The 27,133-nt window shown below is 36.7% G+C and overlaps 1 protein-coding gene across 1 annotated transcript in view; it reads right to left on the bottom strand.

Moving 5' to 3' along the window:
- Positions 1-504: 504 nt before the first annotated feature.
- The window catches only part of LOC150084212 (protein phosphatase 1L), a 98,766-nt gene continuing 72,137 nt past the window's right edge, over positions 505-27,133 (bottom strand). Inside the window, exons 2-4 of the mRNA XM_090375101.1 lie at positions 21,961-22,177; positions 6,195-6,325; positions 505-1,157 (exon numbers count right to left, since the gene is read on the bottom strand). Of these exons, the coding sequence (XP_090231227.1) occupies positions 765-1,157; positions 6,195-6,325; positions 21,961-22,177 (741 nt within the window). The 3' untranslated portion in view covers positions 505-764. The remainder of the gene's footprint in view (positions 1,158-6,194; positions 6,326-21,960; positions 22,178-27,133) is intronic.

The following is a 27,133-nucleotide window of genomic DNA, read 5'->3' as shown; positions in this document are numbered from 1 at the left end:
GGTAGTTCCTTTAACCCTCTTTTGGTGATATTTCATGTCTTTCGGAACTGGTACCTCTCGGGGGGGGGGGGGTACCGCTAAATTATTATATAATTGGCATTATCCTAAAATTTGTATAGTTTTTATTAATCGGATTTAAAACTCGAAATTATACAAGGGTTATCGGGCTACTATTATGTCTATTCTTTTTTTCGTTCGTTTGTTTATTTGGGTTATTTTTATGTTAATTTTCGCTCTACAGTTTTTGCCATACTACTGGCTTATGTTTTATTTTATTTAATTTAAAATATTGGATGTATTTCAACTTCATATGGAGGAACTGCATGTCGCTGCCTCTAATTAATGCCTAATTATTTATTTATTTATTCACTTTATTATAATTTAATTTATGTTAATATTTAATATAATTCAATGATAGTATATATATATATACACACACACACACACACACACACACACACACACACACACACACACACACACACCCAACACATTTGGCTTTAATGGTTTAAACTACATAATATTATATTACATAACATAATTACAACAAGTCATTCTGTATCTACATTTAGAATTACATAAAAGAATTTCTCGAGGTGTTGAAGATTTGTGTGCTTGAACTACAAACAGTTCACATACATTTTGCTTTTAAGTGATATTCCAGCACCACAAGAACGAGAAATAACATTTATTAGATCTGTGTTTGCTTTGGCACAGAACTAAATTAACAGAACACCTATACCAGATGTCATTATTCTGAAATGTTACTCTTCTTTTTGAACTGTAACTTTTCCTGCTGTAAAGTTCCGAAAGTCTACTATTAATACAGTTATGTTATCCACAGATCCACGGTAATAAGCTTGGAGAGCAATACTTTTGGCTCCAAAGTGTGTTTCATTAAGGTGTTCTCGAATGTAAGAAACTGCTTCTTCATTAGTAAAAGCATCCCACAATCCATCCGTTGCTAATATCATAAACTGTGGATTAATATCATCAATATTAAATGTCAAGATATCAGGTTCAGCAATGACTAAATTGCGATCCTTTAATGGAAAATCTCCTAATGCTCGAGATGTTGCAAGAATCCCTGCTACTCTCCAGACTCCATTGAAAGTGATAAATCCACCAGCCTTTTTGATTCGCCTATGTTCTTTTAACTGAAAAACAGATGATTTTTAACATACTGTATTTGTGTGAATGTAAAATTTGATTATTCTATTACAGATACAAATGAAAACATAAGTTCTTTATTTTAAAATTAACTCTATAAGGGAAAAAACATGAAACTATAAGAAAATGTAATGGATTCTTAAAGAGGGAGAAAATACCAGACAATAAATAGTGAGTGAGCTGAAGAGTTTGACAGAACAAAATAAAAAAGCATGGGGCAGTTCAGAATGTTGGGAGACACCAGTTAACTTTCCAGATATTGACAAGAACTTGTGAGTTGTTCATCACAGACTAATCAAGACTTTTGTGGATTTATTGGATGACCATTTTCTACAGCAGCATGTTAGAGAGGCAACAAGAGGGAGTAATAACATGATCTGATCTGATTATCAGCAGTGATTATTCATACATTAATAATCTGCAAATAAAAGACCCACTTGGTAGCAGTGATCACAGTGTATTGATTTGGGGGTTACTTAAAGATGTAACTACCACAAGGGTAAAGGGAGGGGTTTTTGCTTTAGTAATGGTGACTACAGTGGTCTCAGACAGTTTTTAAATTCTACACAGTGGGACCAACAGATGATGTTACCATCGGTAAATTCTAAACCAGAAGCATTCAAGGAATTAATCATAGAAACTACTAGGCTTTTCATACCAACTAAGAAATACTAAGTCTTAATTGTTTATACAGTAACGTCAGAAGTGTCCTCAATAAAATGAGTGAATTCGAACTGCCAGTTAGGATAAGTATGCTGACATAATATGGCTTACGGAAACGTGGTGCCACCCGGAAATATGGGCTGACTAGTTTCAGTACGGTATGTACAATGTATTTAGGAGAGATAGGGCAGATAGAAGGGGGGGTGGTGGGGATCATCTTATCAAAAGCAGCCTGAGCACGGTGAAAGCTTTCCTGGATTCAGACGTTTCGCATGCTATTATAAAATCTGTATTGTGTGAGATTGTTGGAAGCAAAGGTATAATGAGAGTGGGAGTAATCTACAGGCCAGGTTATTGTGAAGACTGTGATGAGAGCCTTCACATGCAAATGGAATGGGCAAGTAAGCATCAATGTCTTATTATGGGTAATTTTAATTTGCCTCTAATTGACTGGAGCAAATGGGAAGGAAACTACACGTGGGACAAAATTTTTAAATCAACTAGATGATTGTTATTTGTATCAACATGTCAGGAAAAGTACCAGGGAAAAGAATATTCTAGACCTCATCATCACCCATGAACCAGATGACATAATAGGGCTGACAGTACAGGAACCAGTAGCAGGAAGTGATCATTGAGTTCTACGGTGGACAGAGGAATGGGTTATAATTTCAGAAAAGGAAATTTCGACGGCTTAAGGTGCTATATAGCCTCTATTAACTGGGTAGACATCGCACAGACACCAAATACAATTGAATTATGGTATACCTTTAAAACATTAATCACAGAAGCCTTGAATGCTTATACACTATTAAAAAAAAAAACAATACTCCACAAGGAAGATTCCAAGTTGGACGAATAAGGAAGTTGCCAGATTACTTGAGCAAAAAAGATGGCATGGAAAAGTTACAGGGCAATAAAAAGTACTGAAGCCTCTAACAGCTACAATTTGATCTATAATAGTGCCACAGAAAAGGTTAGGCTGGCAAAGGCATATTATGAGAAATCACTGCCAAAGAGAGCAGATTGGACCCTTATGTAATGGATGTGAGGTAGTATTTGATACCTCTGCTGATGAACTCAACAGTTACTTTGCATCGATATTTACAGCAGAAAAACCTTTTAAGTCAATGAGAAATTATGGGAGTGAAGTTGAAAGATATGTAATTAATGATATTGAAATTTCACGATTATTTAATGGAAAAACTTTTGAGCCTACAGGCCAGTAAAGCTCCTGGGGCTGATGGCAAGTGAGTGCATTGACCTACTGAGGCTAATTATTAGAGCATTACTGGACTTGGGAGAGATTCCGTTGGATTGGAAAAGTGCCAATGTATCTCCAATGCATAAGGGCGGTTCTAAGAGTAAGGTGGGAAATTACCAACCGGTCAGTCTAACTTCAATAGCAGGGGAAATCATGGAAGCAATCATCACGGGTGGAATTCAGGATCATTTAGATAGAAATTCTGAAGGATACACAGTCTGGTTTTGTAAAGGGAAAATCATGTTTAACAAATCTGGTTAGCTATTTTGACAGGGTCATTCATGAGATGGATTTAGGGAATAATTTTGACATTGTTTATTTAGATTTCAGCAAAGCATTTGACCCAGTTCCACACGAGCGGTTACTTTATAAACTGGAACAGGTTCAAATCACAGGGAAAATCTTAGATGGATGGCTTCGAGGCAGAAGGTTGTGATAAATGGTTATTCCTCAGATTGGATTGATGTAAGAAGTAGGGTTCCCGAAATTTTGATATTAGGACCACTGTTGTTTTTGATTTTCATAAATGGCATCAATGAAGGGATAGAGGGTGATGTCTAAATTTAAAGATGATGTAAAGATTAGTAGAGTAGATAATGATCATTATTACCTACTCTTCTTCACAGTGACCTAGATAAACTTCAGGGATGGTCAGAAAAATGGCAGCAATGCTTTAATCCAGCAAAATATAAGGTATTAACACCTGGGGAACAGTAACCCCAAAATAATTTATACACTTGGTGAAGCTACCAGTGGTGGAGGAAAATGACTTGAGTGTTACAATAGTCAGACATGAAGTTCTCCGAGCATTGTAGACAGGTTACAAAGAAGGCCCATGGTGTCCTATCGATGATTTATCAAACATTTGCTAGTAGAGGTAAGGACATCATAATTCCATTATACACTGAGTGATCACTGAATTATAACCACCTACCTCCTACTTTGTAGGTCCTCCTTTTTCCCCTCAGTTATCTGATGTGACATTGATTCAACAAGATGTCGGAAGCATTCAGGAGATGTGGCCAACTAAGCTGTGTGCAATGCAGGTGTGGAGATGATTGGTGTATCCAGACGCCTGATATGCCTTGCCATAGTGTCCCACAAGTGCTCTATGGGATTGATATTGGGGGAGTTTGAAGGCCAATCGATATGCTGGAAGTCAGAACTATATTCCTCAAACCATTCCTGCACATCAAGTGCCCGGTGGCTCAGCACACTATCATCTTGGAAGATACCATCGCCATTCGGGAAAAAAAAAAAGTGTAACATAGCGGGGTATACACAGCCAGCAAGCAGTGACGATAGGGAGACCAGTGATACGTTGTTCGACATGCACCAGGGGTCCAAGTTCCTGCCAGTGAAACATGTCCCACACCATACAACCGCCTCCACCGGCCTGCACTTTTGATACCATGCATGATGGATCAAAGCCTCATGTTGTTGACGCCAAATCCGTACACAACCATCCATGGTGTGGTGTAAATAACGTGACTCGTCCGACCAGCACACCTTCGTCCAACTTTCATGCTCTTTGCACCAGGCGAGTCTTTTACGCCAATGAACCTTGGTTAGGAGAGGATGCCGTAGGGGTTGTCTGCTGGTATAGCCCATATGTGCAACGCATGGTCGTGCCAGATATTGTTCCGGGTTGGCCCATGTTGTACTGGGTAGTCAACTCTTCTACGGTGCTGCACCTGTACGAGTCGTCAGCCCCGGCACTCACCTCTCCTGCAAAGATCAACCTTTCGCTGACCTTTGCAGTTTTGCCATTGGGTCGTTGTTTGACCATTTTGACAGGTGCAGCATTTTAACTATGGCAGCTCTCAAACACCAGCTCATCGAGCATCCACAATCTGTTCTTTATCAAAGTCCAATAAATCCTTCCTTTTACTCATCATGCTCGGAATTTTACTACTGAACCACTGACACCTTCTCTATGCTACGTAGGTCAAACAACTGCACATTCTCGTACCTCACGTGGTGAAACGGGTCGCATTCAGTGATCACTCAGTGTATAAGGCTAACCTTAATAGCCTTATACTACGTAGGTCATACTATGTTTGACCTACGTAGCATAGAGAAGGTGTCAGTGGTTCAGTAGGTAGTAAAATTCCGAGACATCAAGTATGGAGACTACACCTAGAGAAAGACATCAAGCTTCTTGAAAGGGTCCAAAGATGGGTAACTCGCCTGGTGAGATCGGCAAAAGGGCATCCATATGAGGAAAGACTTCGAATATGTGGGTGCAGAGCTTGGAAACTAGGCACCTTAGAGGAGACTTGATTGAAGTGTATAAGGCTCTGAGAGGCATAAGTAAAATGAATAAGACAAAATTTTCAAGGTTATAAATGATTCTAGAACTAGAGGCCATAAATTCAAGTTATGGGGTGAGATGTTTAGATTGGATTGCAGGAAGTTTTATTTTAGCCAGTGAGTTACTTGTAAGGCTACAAATATATACATACATAATAAATAGAAATGTATCCTAACAGTGCGTGTTTCATGCTTTAACTTCCTCTTAACTTCTGCAGTTTTTTGTAGGATTTAGTAAATATTTTCACTGTGTTCATGTAAATAATATACATATTGGCTCGTTATCCGCTACAGAGTTCACATAAACTTATAATTTTAGTTTTAGATAATCTGCCTATTAAATGTGATTTCAGCAAAGTTCTGGATTGTAAATGGCCCTGCAAACTAATGTACATTGATCACTTTTCCTATGCTCACTCCTTGCAGGATAAGGTGCTTTTAAATCCTAGTTGAATGTTTTGAAACATGTAAATATGTAAGAAGATAAAATTCTAAATTATTTGAACAAAATTATTTTTATAATTTATCTTTTGATTAACACTGCATCAGATCTCTAACTGTAAATGTTTATCACTCTAAAGTAGTTGTTCTGTTTGGCTACTGCAAATGATATCTGACTTCAATTTATGTATAATTTGTACTACTTTTTCAGAGAACATTACCTAAAAGTTCTTTGGTTTGTGTGTTCTACCTTCTTTATTGCTGTCACTTCTCTATCTCAATAACCAAGAAACAACCTTATTATTATCTACTGATTTTAAAAAAAATGAATGCATTGCCCTACCTGCTGTGGTTTATGATCAAACGAAAGGGGGATTGCTGTGCCTTTGCTGTCACAAATAACACCTCGCGAGTCACCCACATTTGCTACAATAAGCTGATTGCTGTGAATTACAGCAACTAGTGCTGTTGTGCCTGGAATAAAATAAATTTTACATATTTTCAAAACATATGGAAATGTGACTGAATTTTTCATAACTAACTACAGTCATTTGTTTTAAAATTAATATCCGATCTACTAAAGATCAGATTGTAAAGAAAAAACTGAAAATCAATCCTTCTTCAGATTAAGTATTTTGTAAACAAAAAATGAATTACTGGTAGTTCCTGACTTTACGAGTTAATTCATTCCTAGTGCACGCTCGTAAAGCGAAAACTCATAAAGCGGGAATTTATTTCCCACAGACAATGTTAAAAATAGGTGTTACGTTCTCAACAATGAAATTAGTTAGCTAATTAGTTTATGTTTAAACAATGATTGATTTATCCAAAGAAATGAAAATGTAGCCTGTAAAATCAAGCAAATTATAATAATAAAGAAATTATTTATGACTTACAAATGTTAAAGAATGTTTATTTTTCATCATTGACTAAATGCATACCCGTTGATAACTCATCATTGGATTATTGGCTTAGCACTTGTTGGTTTGTTGCACAAGGAGTCGTCGTCGTCTTCAGAAATGCTTCAAGAGGCTTGTGTTTCCAAGATAATCTCTTTTCTTTATAAATTTCATTAGCATGCATAAGCATTTTGTAACAGCGCACACAAATTGCAACTAACACGATTTGCACGGAGTAACAAGTTTACGAAGCTTAAAAAAAGGAATGAAGAGAAGATTCTGAAATTTATTTATGTTTTTTATATGACTAAAGATTTCAGTAAAGGAGAAACATATTTCACCATAATAACGTAAAAAACCACACAATTCCAGCTATCAGTATTTTTGCAAATGCAATAATGAAGTTTACTACCCGTTTATAATTGCTTGCAGTAACAGAAAAGCCCAATAAACCAGACAGTGCAAATTGTTTTTCTTGTTTTATGGTCATGACCTCCAGAAATGTAGAAAAATAACAAAACATATGATAACGATGAAAGTGTAGTGCATTTTAATGATTTGAATTGGTAATTAATACAATTTACACTATAAAAACGACTTTTTAGAGAGTTAATATAGCGAAAATTTAAACTTCCGAGGTCGTCAAACGAATTACCAAAAAACAATGTGCTATTGGGTTCGCATTACGATATTTTCATGATAAGATGATGTCTCTGGAACAGATTAATATCGTAAAGCGGGGTACACTGTATCATATAGTTACACGCATGGTTTGATATGCGGTATTTATGAATGTTTAACATTCATTTTTTGCAATTAATATTCGTATTTTCGATTTTGTTGATACTTGAAAAAAAAAAAAAAAACTTGTAAAGTGGGAACTGCCTGTATATGCTGTTATCTAAAATGCTAAGATATCTATCAAAGTTCCAAATTATCATAAAACAATATATATATTTTCACTCTATAATAATTTTATATTATTGCAACTATGGCCTCTACTCAAATTGGTCAATAATAAAGAAATAGACAGCATGAATGAAATTATTTGACTAGGTGAATAATTTTAGAGTAATGAATTTTCATCATTGCATATTTTCCAGCCCTTCATTTAATTCTTATTAACAGGAAGGCCTTCCTGAGAATGCAAAGCATTTGGCATAACATTTATCTGCTACACCAAGTAATTTTTAGATCTTTTACACTCTTCAACCACTTTATCTACTCAGCAGAAATTCATAGCACCTGTCAAGAAGAGTTCTCTCTCTGATTTTTCTATTCAGAATCTCAGTATTAATTATTAGATAAACATGCAAAATCTAATGTTATTAAGTCAGTATTTTCTGTTCTATTTTAATTGGCATAAAAAAATGACTTCTCTGTTTAAAACATTTTTACAACTCAAATTATATGCATGCAGTTTAGCAGTAATGAATTGATTTTATCAGGTGGAAAAGTGCATTTGATGTCATTACCAAAAATATCTGAAATTTTCAAAGATCTGGCACTCTGAAGTATTTGATCTTACAAGGACAAATGGGAAATAGACTAACCAGATTAAAAAAAAACAAAAGCATTGCAGGTGCCATATTTATGCATTATGTTCCATTAATAATTTGCAAACCAATTTATTTCTGTTTTACAGATTTTATAGACTGTATATCACAGTTACTATGAATTTTCAATGTATAAAGTCATTCATATTGCATTGTGTTCAGTGCTAGTTCACAGTACAGTATAGTACTTACTAGTACAGTAGTATGTATTTAGTTTTTAAGACAATTCAATTGCTGAAATCATATCACACTACTTATACTATATTAAAAGTTATTAAGCAATCGCAATACCCATACCTGAATTTTCAAAAATTTGGCATGTGCTGAATCCCAAGCAAGCACACTGCATTTATGAAGTTCTTGTACTACAATATACCAACAGCTGGTCATTTCAAAGTTTCCCTTTGTTGCATGTCCCAGTTGTAGGTTTTCTGTGGGAAAATTAGCTATTCATTCTTGTAACAGCCTATAACAGCTACAAGGTGATGTGTAATAGAGCCACCGAAAAGGTTCGACAGGCAAAGGCAGTTTATGAGAAATCACTAGCAAACAGAGCAAAGAGGGGGGATAAAGAATTCTTCACATATATAAATGCCAAGAAGGGCAGGACAAACCAGATCGGACCTTTACGTAAGGGAAAGGGGATAGTAATAAATACACCAGCTGCCGTTGCAGATGAACTCAACAGTTATTTTGCATCGATATTTACAAATGAAAAGCCTTTTGTGGCAAAGGGAAATTGTGGGAGCGAAGTTAAAAAATATGTAATTAATGATATTGAAATTTCGCAAGATTATTTAATGAAAAAACTTTCGAGCCTACAGACCAGTAAAGCTCCTGGAGTTGATGGAATATACCCTATAATCTTAAGAGAGGCGGCAAGCGAGTGCATTGAACCATTGAGGCTAATTATGCGAGCATCATTAGACTCTGGGGAGATTCCCTTGGATTGGAAAAGTGCAAATGTATCTCCCATACATAAGGGTGGCTCTAAAAGTGAAGTTGGAAATTATCGACCTGTCAGTCTGACTTCAGTAGTAGGGAAAATCATGGAGGCAATGATCAAGGGTGGAATTCAGGATCATTTGGATCGAATTGAAATTCTCAAGGATACTCAGCATGGTTTCGTAAAGGGAAAATCATGTTTAACAAATCTGGTTCGCTATTTCGAAAGGGTCACTCACGAGCTGGATTTAGGGAATAATTTCGACATTGTTTATTTAGATTTCAGCAAAGCTTTTGACTCAGTCCCACATGAGCGGTTGCTTTATAAGCTGGAACAGGTTGGAATCACTGGGAAAATCCTTAGATGGATAGAAGGATGGCTTCAGGGCAGGAGGCAGAGGGTTGTGATAAATGGCTATTCCTCAGATTGGGTTGATGTAAGAAGTGGGATTCCCCAAGGATCAGTATTAGGACCACTGTTGTTTTTAATTTTCATAAACGACATTGATGAAGGGATAGAGGGCGTGATGTCTAAATTTGCAGATGATGTTAAAATTGGGAGAGTAGTTAATGATCACTGTCAAGCTGAGCTTCTTCAGAGAGACCTAGATAGACTTCAGGAATGGTCAGAAAAATGGCAGCTGTGCTTTAATCCAACAAAGTGTAAGGTATTACACCTGGGAAACAGTAATCCCAAAAAAACTTACTCACTTGGTGGAGTTCAACTAAACCCAGTACTGGAGGAAAGGGACTTGGGTGTTACGATACGGTCAGACATGAAATTCTCTGAGCATTGTAAACAGGTTGCAAGGAAGGCCCATGGTGTCCTATCGATGATCTATCGAACTTTTGCAAGTAGAGATAGGGACGTGATAATCCCATTATATAAGGCTTATGTTAGACCACACTTGGAATACTGTGTTCAAGTATGGAGACCGCACCTGAAGAAAGACATCGAGCTTCTTGAAAGGGTGCAAAGAAGGGTAACTCGCCTGGTGAGATCGGCAAAAGGGCGTCCTTATGAAGAAAGACTTCGAATATGTGGGTTGCAGAGTTTGGAAACTAGACACCTTAGAGGAGATTTGATTGAGGTGTTTAAGGCTCTGAGAGGCATCAGTAAAATGAATGAGGACGAAATTTTCAAGATTATAAATGATGCTAGAACTAGGGGACATAAATTCAAGTTACGGGGGGAAATGTTTAGATTGGACTGCAGGAAGTTCTATTTTAGCCAGCGAGTTGTAAATTACTGGAATGGGGTGGTAGAGGCCGACAGTTTGGGGAAATTCAAAGGTCATCTGGATAGTACTTTCGGGTAAGGGAAGCGCATAGGATGATAGGTTTAATTTCCTTTTTATTTATTTTTTATTTTATTTTTTTTTATTTATTAATTATTATTATTTAGTTATTTATTTATTTATTTATTTTTTGTTTTTTGTTTTTATCATTGTTTTGTTCGGATTTTTTTTTATTTTTTTTTTTTTGGCTGGTGCAGCATAAGCCATAGGCTTTCTTGCACCATGCGGCCGTTACTAATACTAGTAACCATTAGATTTATATATGGCAGAGAATTATTGCATTTACATGCAGAACTTTTAATGTTCAGAATTCGCTGTGCCATTTACTCTTCTTGTTTAAAGATGACTATTTCATTTTTATATTCAGTTCCACATAAAGTATTAGATGTGCAAGATTAGGACATGATTTATCCACTAACTTTCTGGTCTAATAGATCATCATGAAAACACAAGCTGAAAATACTATTTTAATAACACTGACACTATGAACATGCTTCCCTTCCATAGTTTTACTAATGGAAGAGGAGATCAATAAGAAATATTTAATAAATGGAATTCACAGCAATGGGTGAAGTAGTGGCATAACATTTTTAAAAGCAACTGCTAATGATGAGTTAATAAATCTTTTTATTGGCTCTTAATATCCACTGGAGTTGGCACATCATGGCCCCTTTGTGCCATAAAAACCAAAATAAAATCTTAATATCCATGCCATCGTATTGAATGACAAAGGCAGCCTTGTGGTTGCCCTCTCACAACGTGCACGTGCCCATCTTCTCCCACATGAGGTTGAAGCTGCCCGGGAGGCATATTGGGTGGTTAGAAACATGTACACCAAGGAAATTCGTAAGTGTAAGAAGGAGTCACGGCACACCCTGGTCTCCACTATTGACAATGAAGACCCACAGGGCATCGTGTTCCGCATCGTCACCAACAGGCTGCCTAGAAGTGAGGTTCTTAATACAACTCTCAAACCGGATGGCTCTTCAACCTTTACCTGGTCTGACTCAAACAATATTCTTGATTCCATTTACCCTACTGAAGTTCCAGCGATGACACTGGAGCAACAGCAGTTCATCAACAGTAATCAAGCTTATCAGCCAGAGGCTACGGAACTGCCCTTCACTATGTTAGAGATGAATATGGCTCTGGCTAAAATAAAAGATGGCAAAACGCCAGGTGCTGACTTACTCGAAGTCGATGTAGTCAAGAAATTCGCTGAAGGCTACCCCACCACACTCTTGAGCCTCCTCAACAGGTGCCTTGCTGAAGGAACTTTCCCTGTAACCTGGAAGACTGCTACTCTCAAGCTGATCCTGAAAAATCCAGATAAACCGCCCAAACTTCCTGCCTCCTACCGACCAATTGCTCTGCTCTCTGTTTTGGCCAAGCTTCTAGAACGACTTCTGCTGTATCGCCTCTCCACCTGCTATACCGATAAGCAACTCTCCTCACCATGTCAGTTTGGATTCAAGACAGGCTCCAGCACTGAAGACGCTATACACAACTTGATTACCCAGGCCACACATACAACTTCAAAGTATACTCTAGCCATCATGGTGGACTTTGCTAGTGCCTTCCATCAACTGTGGTGGCCCAGTGTCCTTCGGAGGCTTCGGCAGGCAAACACGTCCAAAAACATATATAATAGTCTAAAATCCTATCTCAACAACAGAAAATTACAAGTTATAAACAAATACCAGACTATCACAAGATGCGTTCACCGGGGTTGCCCCCAGGGCTCTGCCCTTGGGCCATTCCTCTGGTCCATTGTTCTGGACGAGTTCCTGTGGTTTGACCTGGGTGGGGCCAGACCCTTAGCTGATGATCTTGTCCTGGTGGTCCAAGCTGACACAAGAGCGGTATTGGAAGCAAAAACAGCTCTGGAGAAGTTCCAAAACTGGGCAGCACCCCACAACCTCTCAATTTCTGGTGAGAAAACAAAATCAATTCTCCTCAAGGGAAAGCTACAAATACACAGGCCTCTAACAATGAAGTTAAATAACATCCCCATACATCTCTTCACAGAAGTCAAATACCTGGGAATCTATATTGACACCGGTCTTACCTTTCACTCTCATCTGAAATACTTATCCACAAAAATCGGAAAGTATACGACCATGATAAGAAGAGTCAGCAGAGCAGACTGGGGCTTGAAGCATAAAGCTTTCTCTCTCATCTATAAAGCGGCGTTTCTCCCAATTACAATTGTGTGTTACGGAGCCTCAGTTTGGTGTACAAAGGCCATCCTGGAAAAGAACAAGCATAAACTTGACTCAATACAAAGATTCATGCTGTTGTCTATCTGCAGGGCATGCTGCACTGTCAGCACCCCTGCCCTACAGGTTATTACTGGATGCTTACCACTCTATCTTGAGGTGATTAAAAGGGGACTTTACCATAGATTAAAGAAGGGAATTCCGACACAGTTGTTAAATCTTCAACTGCAGCTTACCCATGACCTGAAACAAGAAAGAAAACGTATCTTCAAACACCTTCAAGGACTTTGGCAGCATTCATGGGAAACCATGCCCAAAGGAGAAATTACCAGAAGATTCCTCCCATCCATTTACATGACTTTCCCAAAGTCTCCTTCCTGGTTTTCACCTGGTCCGCAAGTTACATTCCTGATCACAGGACATGGGCCCTTTCAACAGAAATTGACAGCAATGGTAATTGAAAGCAATCCATTCTGCCACTGTAGCGAAGAGGAGTCGTGGGGGCATCTCGTGTATGAGTGCCCTGCTTACGATAATTGTAGGCTCAAATTTTTTACTGAAATCCAGGGGAACCCTTGTAACCATGAAACAACATACAAAGCCCTAACAAGTTATGCGCAAGCTGTCTTTACCATCAGATGGGCAAAGTTTGCTGAACTTATAGCTGCTCCGAACAACAACCCTCAAGTGCAAACACAAACTGGGGTTGGATAGCATTTCCCCAACTGATAAAAGAGTAAGACTGAAGATTAAAATACTATGTTGGCATCATCACGGTTGGCACTCCTTGGAAAGCTGACTCCCGGAGAGTGCTTGGCCTTTGGCACTCGCAGAGTGGTGCCTGCCCCTGTGACTTTTGATTCCTCTCCCAATCCCCTATTTCTCCCTACTCGGGTGGACTGACTTCTCTATCTGTCCACTTTAGCTTTTTCCTCACATTCAGACCCCCCTCTTCCTCTTGTTCCCCAGGCCTTCGTCCAGGATGCTCAGGCAACTCTGGCAGAGACCAGCCAGAGAATAAAGGGCAGCCTGGCTACCTCCTAGCAGTGTGTGTGTGTGTGCAGACAATGTGAGGTCCCACCAGGGGCCCTGCAGCCAAATGCCAGGACACCCAACAGAACCTAACGCAATATGTCATATACAACAGACAACACTTTTCTGGCATTTACAGTAGTTCTGTATTTCTTCACAGCGTACATACGGCGCAGATGTGAGAAATCACAGGTGGCGCCTGACCATAACACTATGCCTTCTCTCACAAAAATCCACAAGTTGAGTGTAGTCAAACTGATCCAAAAAGATTAATAATAATATCTTTCATTTATCTATCAAAATTTCATCCATAGTTATTACAGATTTCTATTAATCCCCATTATCTTCTTCACTTTCAATCCATTTCAAGATGAAAGCCTCCTCAATGATTCATGTTGAGGGAGATGGACCTAATCTGCCACACTAGTCCAGTGTGGGTTGGCAGACCAACCATATTTAGCAGTCAGGGTCTTGAATCCCGGTCTACTCAAAGAGTGGGTGCTACGTGTACTTCGGCTACGGAGGCCAGCACTTTACTTATCTTCTTCAACGTAGTGGTAGTAACGGCAAATGATGCAAGAAGCAAGCTTATATAGCATCAGCCAAAAAAAAAAAAACTTTACACTGTTGACCCACTGTACTCTCCAAAAATTTGTCTAGTTCTTTATTAAGTTTATTCAACCCATCCATTTCCACAACAGATGGAAGCCTGTTCCAATAATCAACCACCCGCTGGCTGAATCAAACTTCTGCACATCTATCCTTCCTCAACTTCAATTTATGCCCTCCTCGTGTGTAGTCTCAGCAAGTAGAAGAATGCCATTAACATTCAGTTTACTCAATCAGATCTCCCTGTAAGTGCCTAGTCTCGAGAAACTACAATTTGCAGAACTAAAGCCTTTCTAGGTAAGAGTACCCTTTTGTTCCCTTCACCAGTCTGTTTGCCCTTCTCTACACCCATTCCAGCAGATCTACATCCTTCCTAAAGTGAGGTTTCCAGACCTGTATACAGTACTCAAGATGTGGCCTAACCGTGGTCTTACATAAAGGTTACCTCCTTAACTCTGCTAGAAATTTTTCTGTATATCATTGACAAAATCCTGTGAGCTGTCCTGGCAGCATGTCTGCACTGTTCAGAGAATTTCGGGTCTGACTGCACAATTACCCCAAGTATTTTTCATTCTCTTCTACCCTAGGTGTACCACACAGTTGATAAGTTACTCTGGAGTTACTGTTACCCATATGACAAATGCAAGATATGCGTAAACTGCCATTTCTCAGCCCATTGACTGAGAAATGGTAGTTTGTAGCTCGCCCTGGTAACTGCTGTTAACCACCCTGCCAACCTTTGCTTGTATCATCTGCAAACTTAGACATTAAGTCTGATATACCTTCATCAATATGATAAAAATTGAAAAAAAAACAATGTGCCCAACACTGAACTCTGGGAAACTACACTGGTTAAAGAAGTAATGTAGGATCATCTAGACAGGCATGTAATTATACTGCAATAACAGCATGGATATGTTAAGGGGCAGTCTTGTCTAACCAATCTGATAGATTACTATGATGCAGTGACCAAGGAACTGGATGCAAAAAATAATTTTGACATCATATACTTGTATTTCAGGAATTCTTTTGATATTGTTGCATATAAAAGATTGCTGTACAAACTGGAGCAATGCACATTAAGGGCAAGTTACTACTATGAATAAAGGGATGGTTAAGTGGAAGAAGACAGAGTAGTTATCAATGTGCACTGTTCTTCACGGACTAATGTTATTAGTGATTCCATTATTTTTCCTGGAACAGTCATTAAGCTAAAAGGTCTGTAATTACTCACGTCACCTTTTGATCCCCCCTCTTATAAATTGGGGATGCATTCGCACATCTCTAGTCCACAAGTACCTTCCCTGAATTGCTCTCTCTTGCAATACTTCTTTATGCCATTAATTAACCGTGGTGCTATTTGCTGCTCCTTTTCTTGCTGTTCCATATCCTCCTCCAAATTTGCATACTCGGTCTGTGACATAACTAATGCTTTACATAATGAAACAATGCCCTCTTTTGTTTATATTAACAAAATTGCTGTGCATCATTGATAAAGCACTATACATAATTATTCCTAATCTTTTTCATTATCAACTACCTTATGTTTGTTGATTCCCAGGTAAATAAAAATTAATTTCTGTTAATATTCTCTATGGTTAACAGCCAGGGCAGTTTACAACTTCATTTTAACTGTTTTATTGCAGCTGATGTATGAGAACAACAGCCAATAATAGGCTGTACTTTGTTTTTGCTACATACAAGCTCCGTCTTGTGACAAGTATATATCCATGTACATGTTTTGCCTCAGAACCAACCCTAATAAGGTAATCTAGAATTGCTAAGAATGAAATAAAATATGTTTAGGAAAACCAGTGGAATGTTTAAGCATAAGTAAGGCAAGTTTCTACATGGCAGAGAGAGGCAAGTAAAACATTAATCGATTATTTATTGGGTTACAAAGAGAAAAGGTTGTGCACCAGTCTAGGCTATTAAAGATTAGCTTGGAGAGCCATCATCAAGGGTCTCCTGTAAAATAACTAAGAACCATTTGACTCATAAAAATAGATATTTTCTTAATTGCAATGTTATAAATTGTGGTTGTCTTCTTGGACAACTAACTAACCAGAAAAACATTTTGTAGGCAAACAAGGTTTAAAAACGCTCCTAAATAAAGAACGTTTATAAAAGACTATTATGTTAACATCAAAAATGGGAGTGTAAGAACTTTAGGCATATCCACCTCAAGCCTAAAATTGATTTTAATTTGCATTCAAGTAAAATTATTATTAATCACATTATAAAAAATATAATTCTACTTAACTATCAGGTAGGCACAACGGTTGTATTTTTATACAAAAATAAAACTTCAAAATTATTTATCAGTGTGAGCTTTATTATTTCTTCAATATAGTTTGCATACTTTGCATACTTGAATTCTGGCAATTAATCATAATTAATTGCCAGAATTCAAGAAATATGGATGTAAAGTTATCTGTTCTCTCACTGTTGTTGCATAAAGTATTTAAATGCACCCACTTATGTAAATATTTTTTGGGAATGACAGACTAAATAAAATAATGAAGAACAAACTGCCTTTGTTTTGAATTTATTTATTCCTGCTTTTTTTTTCCAAATAGATATATGGAATAGCATGCAAAAAAAAAAAAAAAAAAAACTGCTCACATAACTTTTTTTTGCCCATAAATTTAGCTGTTATTGCTGGCACTATTGTAAGGTTGCAATTTAAAAAACCTTTTCTTAATCTAAAAACTATTTATAGCCTTTATTCCAAAAAAAGGTTATAGGAATAAATTGCAAAGGTGTACAATATATGCTGATACACCTACATATTGAGTTTTTGAGGTTCCTACTCAAGGATTAATATTATTAACAATATGTACACAATGTCACTCACATCACATATCATAAAAACAACATAACTTGCAAGTAATGAGAAGGGTTGACTTACTTTTGTTTAGTACTATAACCCTGTTTAATGAACGTTAAAAGCTTGCCAAGATGAATAATTTCCTTTCTCAATTACTGTTTAAAAATAATAAAATGTTTTAGTTACCTCTATATCCTTATTTGCAGCTTTCCCTACTAACTTTCATATTATGCAGTGCAGCACATTTAAAACCTTCAAACCAAATGAATTAAATAAACTCTGCTTTCTCCTTAATTAAGCTCTAACTTACAGGCACCCAAAATTGCTGATGCTCTCCACAACCAGATATTTAACAATTATTCCATATCAGTCATTAATTCATTCTTATTTTCAATAAATTTTATAACGCGTGAAATATGCATTTTTATATTAGCATAATTTTTAACAAATACCCCATATCTCTCATTGTTTATTCTTCAGCCATAGCAGCAAATAATTTCAAGTATCAAAAAATAAATAAATAAAATAAGGAATAGCCCACAGGAAGCACAGGAATTTGAACAATCAGGATCTATGAGTGATGCCATTCAATGTATCCAAGTAATTATGTCAAAAATTATGTACCCTGAAATGGTAGTTATGTTAATTAAAATGTACCTATATTTGATAATTTTGAACAACATACAGCAATCTATAATGCATATCATATTCAGCTTTTTAATTATACTATATTATGAATATAATATAGGAATTAAAGGGCATTTCATACAAATAACATAAAATAATATTTTGAAAGATAAAAACATCACTCTGCATGACATACAAACTCAATATAATACACAGGGGGTTCTGCCATGCATTATATAGAGTTTGTATATTATACACATATTTTATGCAAGAATCCCCCCCACTAAAGGCACTAGAAGATCGAAAATAATTCAAGACATGTGACAGCCAACCAGATATCCACTGAAAATAGGCTTTCAAAATATGCCATAGCCATAACTATAAGCTTTGTCTCACAGCCAGTACTTGAAACCAAAAATTCCCTTATATACAGTTCTCCATTAAATCTGGGATGCAGTTGGAACCAACTGGAGTTCACACAGCCTGCTGGCATCACCACATCAATATGTTTATATAAAGCATTACGTTTCTTGCTTTTTTTCGTCACTTTAAAATCCCCTCATCCACTGTTGAATGCCATGACATATTGGCCGTAAAGTATGGTTATCTCTCTATTCTTGTTTATCACTAGATAAACAAGGATACAGTAAACCCTCATTAAACTGGACTAATAGGGGCTGAGATTTGTCCATTTTAATGAAAGTCCGGATTATATGAAATACACTTTGTAATGTGGATAAAGCTTATTTAAACAACATAATGTGTGTACATAGTCAAAAATATGTAGTAAATATATGTATGTATGTACATACTGCATTTACATTAAAAATACATAATGTCCATAATCACTTAGAACAAGATTGTACTGGTTCATCTTCACTTACATCACTTGCCACGTTCACTGGTGCAAAAAAATTATTATTATTTTTTTTTGTTTGCAGTTTATTTCCTTTACTTCACGTAGGTGTCTTAAGTGTTCATAATAGGCAGATACATTTTCATTTGTTGATTGTTCAACGTACTGAATTATGTAGTTCAAGTGGTCTTTCACTTCGCCTACCTTAATTTTTGGCTGAGAGTTGTTGCTCGCTTCATCTTCTTTCTTGTCTGAACTTTCTGCTGCTTCCATTACACTATCTGTGATCTCCTCTCGGTCATGATGTGGTAGCCAGGATAATCTTCATCTTCTTCCATCCATGACTCTTATCTCCTCTAAGGACACAGCGTTTTCCCCTCCTCGTTGTAGAGTCTCATGAAAGTCTTCTGTCTCACAACCATCTGTTTCTGGATTAGCCTCTTCATCTAAGAGAAGTTTTTTCCAAGAATTTGCCAAAGTTTTTGAATTGATTTCTTTTGCAGCATCGGCAAAGTTGTAAATCATAGATCTTATGTTGTATGACTTTAAGTTTTTCAATGTCTGTTGTCCTCTTCACCAACTAGTGGCTCTTCGACTTCTAGGACTTCACTCAAAAACTTCTTTCTGTAGAGCCGCTTTGCCGTATAGATCACCCCTTGGTCCATGGGCTGGAAAACAGATGTCGTGTTTGGTGGCAGGAACATGCACTTAATCTTATCTCGACTGACGAGTTTGTCAAGGTCAGGATGGGTTGATGCGTTATCTAGCAAAACAATGGCCTTTACTTTCTCTTCTGAGATTTTCAAATCTTCGATTTGATATCTTCTGATTTCTGGCACAGCTTTCTTGTGGAACCAATCCATAAATGTTATTTCCGTGGTAAACCACGCATTGCGGAAATTGTAGTAGTTTACCGGTAGATCGTCCATTACTATAATGTTTTTTAGGGCATGTGGTTTTTTGCTTTTCCCAACGATGACAGTTTTTAACATATGGCTTCTGTCAGCATTTGCACACAGCAATGCTGAAACACATTCCTTGCTTATTTTTCTTCCAGGCGTGGTTTTCTCAGTCTTTGATGCTTGTGTTTTCAGGCAGAGCTCTCCAAAACAGTCTCGTCTCATCAAAGTTGTACACCTGGTTCAATTGATAACACTCCTTTTGAATAAAATCATTCAGTTGTATCCTGAAAGGCTCAACAGCTTCAAAATCAGCACTAAGAATTTCCCCACAAATTTTCTTGTTTGAAATGTTATGCCATTTTCTAAATCTAAAAAGCCAACCTGAGCTCACTTTAAATTGTTCAATTCCTAACTGTTTAGCCAGTCTCTCCGCCGCTGCTTGAATTTCTATTCCTTGCACAGCCAAACCAGACTAACGAAGTTGGGAAAACCATTTGTACACAGCATCATCTAGTGCTTTATCAGTAGGTATCCACATTCATTTAACTTTACTTTTTTCTTTCTCCACGTTAAACTTGAGAACAAAATTCCGAATTTCACTTTTTTTCTTTTTAATGTCCGACATGGTTTGTTTTGCGATGCCGTACTCAAGACAGATGCTGGACACTGAAGCTTCTTTTTCAAGTTTTTCTATCACCGATAGTTTACCGTGAAGAGAAAGCGTTTTATGCTTATGCTTCTGTCCTACACTAGGCTTACTTAAAGACATTGTTTAACTGCACAGCACAAACGACAAACAACTATCTGAACCACAGCCAGGAACCAGGTTGTTTGTGCAGCGTGAGTCATCACGGCCCAATGACCTCAGACACAATACATATGACCTTTGAGCCTGATTGTAGTTTGATTTTTACACTTTTAAATATTTTTAGAGCTGTCCGGATTACGTGACATACAGATTACCGGGGTCCGGATTAATGAGGGTTTACTGTATTTTATTAATTCAAGAGCACCACATTTAGCCTTGTTTTTGGCCTTTCTTTTGTTCTTTTTCTCTTTTGTTGTTATTTGGTTTTTAGGAGCATTAGCAACTAAGGCCATATTGCTCCGGGGATATGCGGTGGTCATTCCCTGACCTTTCCGCATCCTCTGTATTTGGTAGTCACGGGCTCGAACCCCAGTCTAATCAAGAAGCGTGTGCTACGCAGTGCCGCTGCTGCCCACCTGGCTACGGAGGCGCCTTTTTTATCTTTTAAAAACATCCTATTCTATATTATATTATGTTCTTGTACTGTCATATTATGGGCTGGCTGTGGTCCTAGCACACACGGCCACCAGCGTGCATACTGTGAGATCGAGTCCATATGCTACCACAAAAATGGACAGTCGTTACTAAGAAATTGCTATGCTATTAAGAAAACAACTACAATAAAGAGGTATATGTTCCTAGCTCACTTAGAGACATATCGATTATAAAAAATAATTTTAATAAAAAATCTTTTAGTTTCTTTCAAGTTCCTTTGAGATGGGTAAAGGATCACTCATAATAATACTGAAATTTAATATAACATTTAAAAGAAATACAAACTTTTAGAACTCAGGCAGGTACAGTCATAATACTTAAATAAATTGAATATTTCTATCTCAAAAGACACTAAACTAGTCAAGGAATCAGTTTTTTCCCCAAGACCAATTTTGCATTTATGGCCACTTTCTTTATGGTAATATAATACTGCACACTAATACTTTTAAATTATTTCACTTAGCAAAAATTGAAATTAATAAGCAAAAATGACTTAAGACTGATATCAATAACTTAATAATGAATTACAGCTCAGATCTTTAGCTTGTACAACTTTTAGAAGTAAAAACAAAACTTCCCTAAATGGGAAGTTTTGTTTTTAGTACAGAATTCTACTATGGTAAGTAGTAGTTAAAAAATTGTGACAATTTGCAATTCCAGTAACCAATAGATTTGGAATTTGAAGAACTTTCAAAATATTAAGGACCATCTAAAGACCTGACAGAAGAAAGAGAATTGGTGGATGTGGAATTTAAAAACAACTGATTACAAATAACCAGCAATAAATGGAAATACAAAAAAATGTGAAGCAAAGGCAATATAATTCCAGAAATTCATACGGAAAGAAACTGAACAATTTTGAATATTAAATAATAATAGCATATTACAAATTAACTTACTGGCTTTAATTAAAAGCAGATTTCTTTGATAGTGATGTAATTCATTATTTTTAATGAGAATATTTCTAAATGATGACCTTTAATTAACCATTTATTTGCCTTAAGTATTCCATGACAAGATTTAATACCCTTACCTGCCACATCACGGGAAGCTTTAGCTTGTGACAACAGTCTATTATCTACAGCAAGGATTTCTTGGGTTAACAATTGGGAAAACTCCTTTGTTAAGGATGGTATTGATTTAGATTCTTCTTTCTCTTCATTACTTCCAGACTCTAATTGGGTTTTAGCCTGTTGTAGCCTTTTTAGCAATTCTGGAAACAGGTTCTTCTCCACAAATTCTGCTGCAGACTAATGAAAAAAAAAATTAAGAAAATCCACTAATTTAATGCAATATTTAAGAGTTCTAATTGGTGATTTTTTAAAAATTTAAATGCATGACATTAGTCAAAAATGGGACTAATGCATGACATTAGTCAAAAATGGGAACCTTCCTTTAATAGATACAAATAAAATAATGCAACAGTAGAATAACACCCACTCCAACATATTGGTATGTGTTGCACAGGATTTTCCACTATTTTTCTATTACTTCCTAGCTTCCATCCAGGTGTGCCACAATTCTAAATTGAAGGTCACAGCACTAAAAAAAAAAAACCAACTATAAAATCCACACTGATTCAACCAAGCAGCTGTACACCAAACCAAGAATACATCATAAGGCAACATTAAAACCAGTATAGTTTACTGAACCTATATAAAACAATTCACAATTTGATTTTTTTTGATTTGGTAGTTGTTGGCGCATCGGCTTCTGTGGCCATATTGCACCTCCCAAGGTTTTTGCAGTACTTTGATCCAAGCCCGAGGCGGGAATCGAACCCACGACCTTTGGGTTGCCGGGCAGGTACTTTACCCACTCGGCTAGCCCGGTCGGCAACTATTCACAATACAACTGCCATATAGTTTGAATAAAATAAAATAATTGATAATAGCAGTGACAGATTGGCAATTATAAGTGTTCCTGGATATTCCAGCTAAATCAGCATCAACTTTTATTGGCCCAATAAAAATACAAGCTTCATTTTTGGATTAGCAATCAGCCTACTAGAGCATTTCCTGGCAGCCCAGCAGTCCAATAAATACTGCATAAAAGTGATACAATTAAACAATAAAAATTCCCCTGAAGTTTTCAAAGGCAGCCACCATCTTTTTTCAGCTACACAATGCCAATAAATACCAAAGACAGTGAAAATGAAGCCATCGCATATGTCCCACAGCTAAAGAATCACAGGAAGAAGAAGGATTCTCCACATCTGTGTTGTAAATGAAAATGACACAAAAACCTGCATATCACCACTACTTTGGTTCAACAAGCTGTAGTCTGCCATCCCTGTTATTTAAAACATGGCTTAAAAAGAAGCCACTGAACAGACCTACAGTTCTGCAATGCTATGGAAATTCATAAAGGTTGCCTGTTTGCACAACCATGCCAGCCAAAGTTGTAGTTACTAAACAAAATGCAGTGAAGTGGGTTTGACGAGGTTTTACATGAAGCACAGGACAATCCATACAATGTACCAGTTGTGGGCTGAACATTTCAAGGTCAAATCCAAACATGGTTTAAAAAGAAGCCAATGAATAGAACTACAGTTCTGCAATACTATGGAAAATTCATAAAGGATGCCTGTTTTGCACAACCATCCCAGCCAAAGTGGTGGTTGCCTAACAAAATTCAGTGAAGTGGGTGTGAGGAAGTTTTACATGAAGCCCAGGGCAATCCATACAATGTGCCAGTTGTGGGCTGAACATGTCAAAGTCAACAGTGTTTTAAATTGTTACATCACTGACTGAGGATGAAACCAAGTTACAGCTGTGATGTCAAATGATGACAAAACCAAGAGTATGGAATTTTGTTGATAAATTATACGATGATTATAGTTTTCCAACTACGGCAGCATGCCCATGTTCCAGTTGATGAGTTTTTGAAACATTTACCAGCAATATCCTGTAGTGGTGGGAATGGGGCAACTGTATAATAGCACTTCCATTATTACATTAGGCTTGACATAGCTGAGTGTCAAGTCTAATGTGTACTGAGTGGTTAGTACACATTTGAGTTCACCATGGTTCAAGCCCAGTAATTGCTAACTACAGTTCTGATTGTACAGAATGCCCACAAACCTTCTTAACAAAAATAAAACATTGTGGGAATAGGGTACATGAAACAACTTTCAGGTGAAGACAATAGGCACTTTATGCATATATTCTAACATGCCTAAAAAAACAATTCAATTCTTAATACAATATTCCATCCAATATACTGCTAATAATGTCATGGCCAGGGTGTTATTAAGCACAAGAACACAATGGCAAAACTACCATACTGATGATTTGTTTTGCATTTAAAGAGAAAATGCTGCAGTACTGAAACTACAAATTCTGCCTCCCCTCCACATAGATTCATGAATGGAGCTCATTTATGTATCTTACATAGTGCTAACAAAGGCACTATGTAAGAGCCTCACTCATCACACCAACAAATACTGAAAAACACACATAAGCTCCCAAGGATTTGCAATGCTCTGCTATCTAGCAGCAGCAGCAGCAGACATTTGAAATTGTCTTGGTGAAATTTCATCCAGAGGAGTACATTTACCAGCAATATACTGTAGTGGTGGGAATGGGGCAACTGTATAATAGCACTTCCATTATTACATTAGGCTTGACATAGCTGAGTGAACACATTTGAGTTCACCATGTGAACACACTCAAATGAACACATTTGAGTTCACCATGCAATATTTAATTAAAGTTGTTAAACATTTATTTCCTACCCCCATCTTGGTGTCAATTTTGTGCCCATATTACTTCAGTAATATTATATTTACTTGATGTTATTTATAGAATTTAAATTAAAACTGTTTTCAGCAATTTATTTATTTCTTGGAAAACTGCATTCCTTCTCAGTAAACTGACATATGGCCCACCCTGTACATTTATCATTATTTATAAAATAATAAGGAGTTAATTAATTGCGTTAAATTGATTTTAATTGTGTTAAATTGGTTTCTAATTATTTATTTTTTACTCTAATGTAAGTTTTCGATTTTTTCGTTTTAATTGAGGTAAACTCCTCTTATTATTTTACAAATATTACTATCATCGTAGAACGTATTGAGTATTACAGCTCTGATTCATACTATCTAATTTATCATTATTATTATTTTTTTTTAATTATTAAAAGAGCCTGCTATGTCACACTCATGCAACAACTCTCCTGTAAAGCATTTTAATATTTTATCTGATTTCCCCCCCCCCCTCCTTTCCATGCATTACCTTATTTGTGAATGTCCTCACAGATGAAATATAAGGTGCTCTAAATACAAAATAATAATAATAAATTTATTACAAACAATTTTGTAGACCTACTTCATAATTGCCACATGCAGTCAGCAAAATTTGTAATTACAGCGATTCACAATAAATATATAGTGCTGTATTGGGTAACATTAAGAATGCTCAAACATGCAGAACTCTTTACTTGCCAGCTGAGTACATGGCTACATTGCTCTGCTTTTTTTTTTTTTTTAATTTAAATCTTGAAAAAGCTACAACTTTAATTAAATATTGCAGCTATTCAAAAGAACTCAAATCGACGGCACTTCGCCTTCATATACAGACCTCTAAAACTATGTTTCAGTTCACTAAACTCAATGCGCAAACAATAAATACCACATACCGCATTTATAATTTTTTTTATTTATCTTACGAGAAAACACAACTTGCTACGCAGGCAAACAAACCACGGCCAACCGTAAGCATATTCCCGAATAGCGTGAAGGGAGGAAGGGGGTTGAAGAAACCATAGCAGAAAAATATAACGAATATAGAATATAGCAAATGTCAAAAGTGGTTTAAGCAGATATCGAAAAACGGTTAATATTTACACGCGGTACCCCTTCCGATTGACCGTTGCAAGCAACAGTGCTTGACATGCCTAGCTCGCTGTGGTTAGTCTTATTATTATGAGCCATATGGTGCAAGGAAGCTTGAGGCTTATGCTGCACCAGCCAAAAAAAAAATTATTTTCTGAGTAACCCTGAGAGGGAGAGAAGTAGATGGGAATCACTAAGAAAGAGAAGAATGATGATATCCAGCTATTGGGGTGTTTGTCGTTGTTTTAAAATCTGGTTATGTACGGGGACACAACCGCAATCGTTTAAGGCGTGAATCCGTCTTTGTGTTATTAGAGGAAGGGTAAGATGCAAATGAAAAGTCTTGGTGGTTATAAGTGAAGTATAATTTTATTTATCAAATGCCGATGATAGGAGAAGTAAGATACATATGGCATAGTATTTACATCGACGTTTCTTACAAAGGTTAAAGCTATATAAGTGTTGCCCAGAGTAGTGGGCGATGTAGAAATGTACTTAAAGTTGAACTTTTGAATTTTTCTTTCCAATGATATACGTTTTTTACATTTCTGTTCATATTTCCTTTGCAATTTTTTCGACATTATGAAAATTTTCTTCAACTCAGCACACTTATCGGCTTATAACTTTACAAATTTTATTTTATCGGTTATGATTGCTAAATAATATTGTAGATCCTGTTATTCTCTACAAATCGACACCAATTTCAACGTCCTATCTCTTCGCAATCAAAAGTTACACTGCCCAAACGCCGCGCGGCGTCGCCATTTTCAGTGTTCACGCGCAAGCGCTACCCCCTACACACCATTTTAGATACGGACATAAATCCTCTATCCAACAACATTTAAATCATTAGATTACCATTTATAGTTTACGAGATATAAGCGCGACAAATCTTGCCATTTTTTTGGTCGCTAGAGTTTTCGTAGAGACCCCCCCCCTATACCGGACCGTCAAAAAGGGGGGGGGGGGCTGCGTGGCTACAGTACTTAGCCGAAAGATCTATTATAACCCAGGTAACTGGTGGCGGTGATGAGTTCGTTTTTGTACTACCATAGTCGTCTACCGGAAGTTGACTATCTGTATTATTAATCTGTGATGCGAACGACCTGAAAACCACTCGTTCCCCCCAATACGACTTGTAAATTGTGAATAAATTACGTATTCAATGTTAATTTTTCTACCCTAAAATTAACAAAACAGATATCTGGACAGATTCTGAAGATAAACGGAAAAAAAAAAATAATAATAATAATAATAACAACTTGTTTCATCGACAAATAAAATTTATTCAAATACTGAGCTGATTTTATAATCAATCATGTCAAATTGTCAACGCTAAATTCAGTTAATCTGAGAGTTTTCTTTAAGT

Source organism: Mastigoproctus giganteus, chromosome 6 (genome assembly GCF_048544385.1).
Source record: "Mastigoproctus giganteus isolate SK-2022 chromosome 6, ASM4854438v1, whole genome shotgun sequence".
Classification (NCBI taxonomy): Eukaryota; Metazoa; Arthropoda; class Arachnida; order Uropygi; family Thelyphonidae; genus Mastigoproctus; species Mastigoproctus giganteus.
This window is presented reverse-complemented; position numbering and strand designations above follow the sequence as displayed.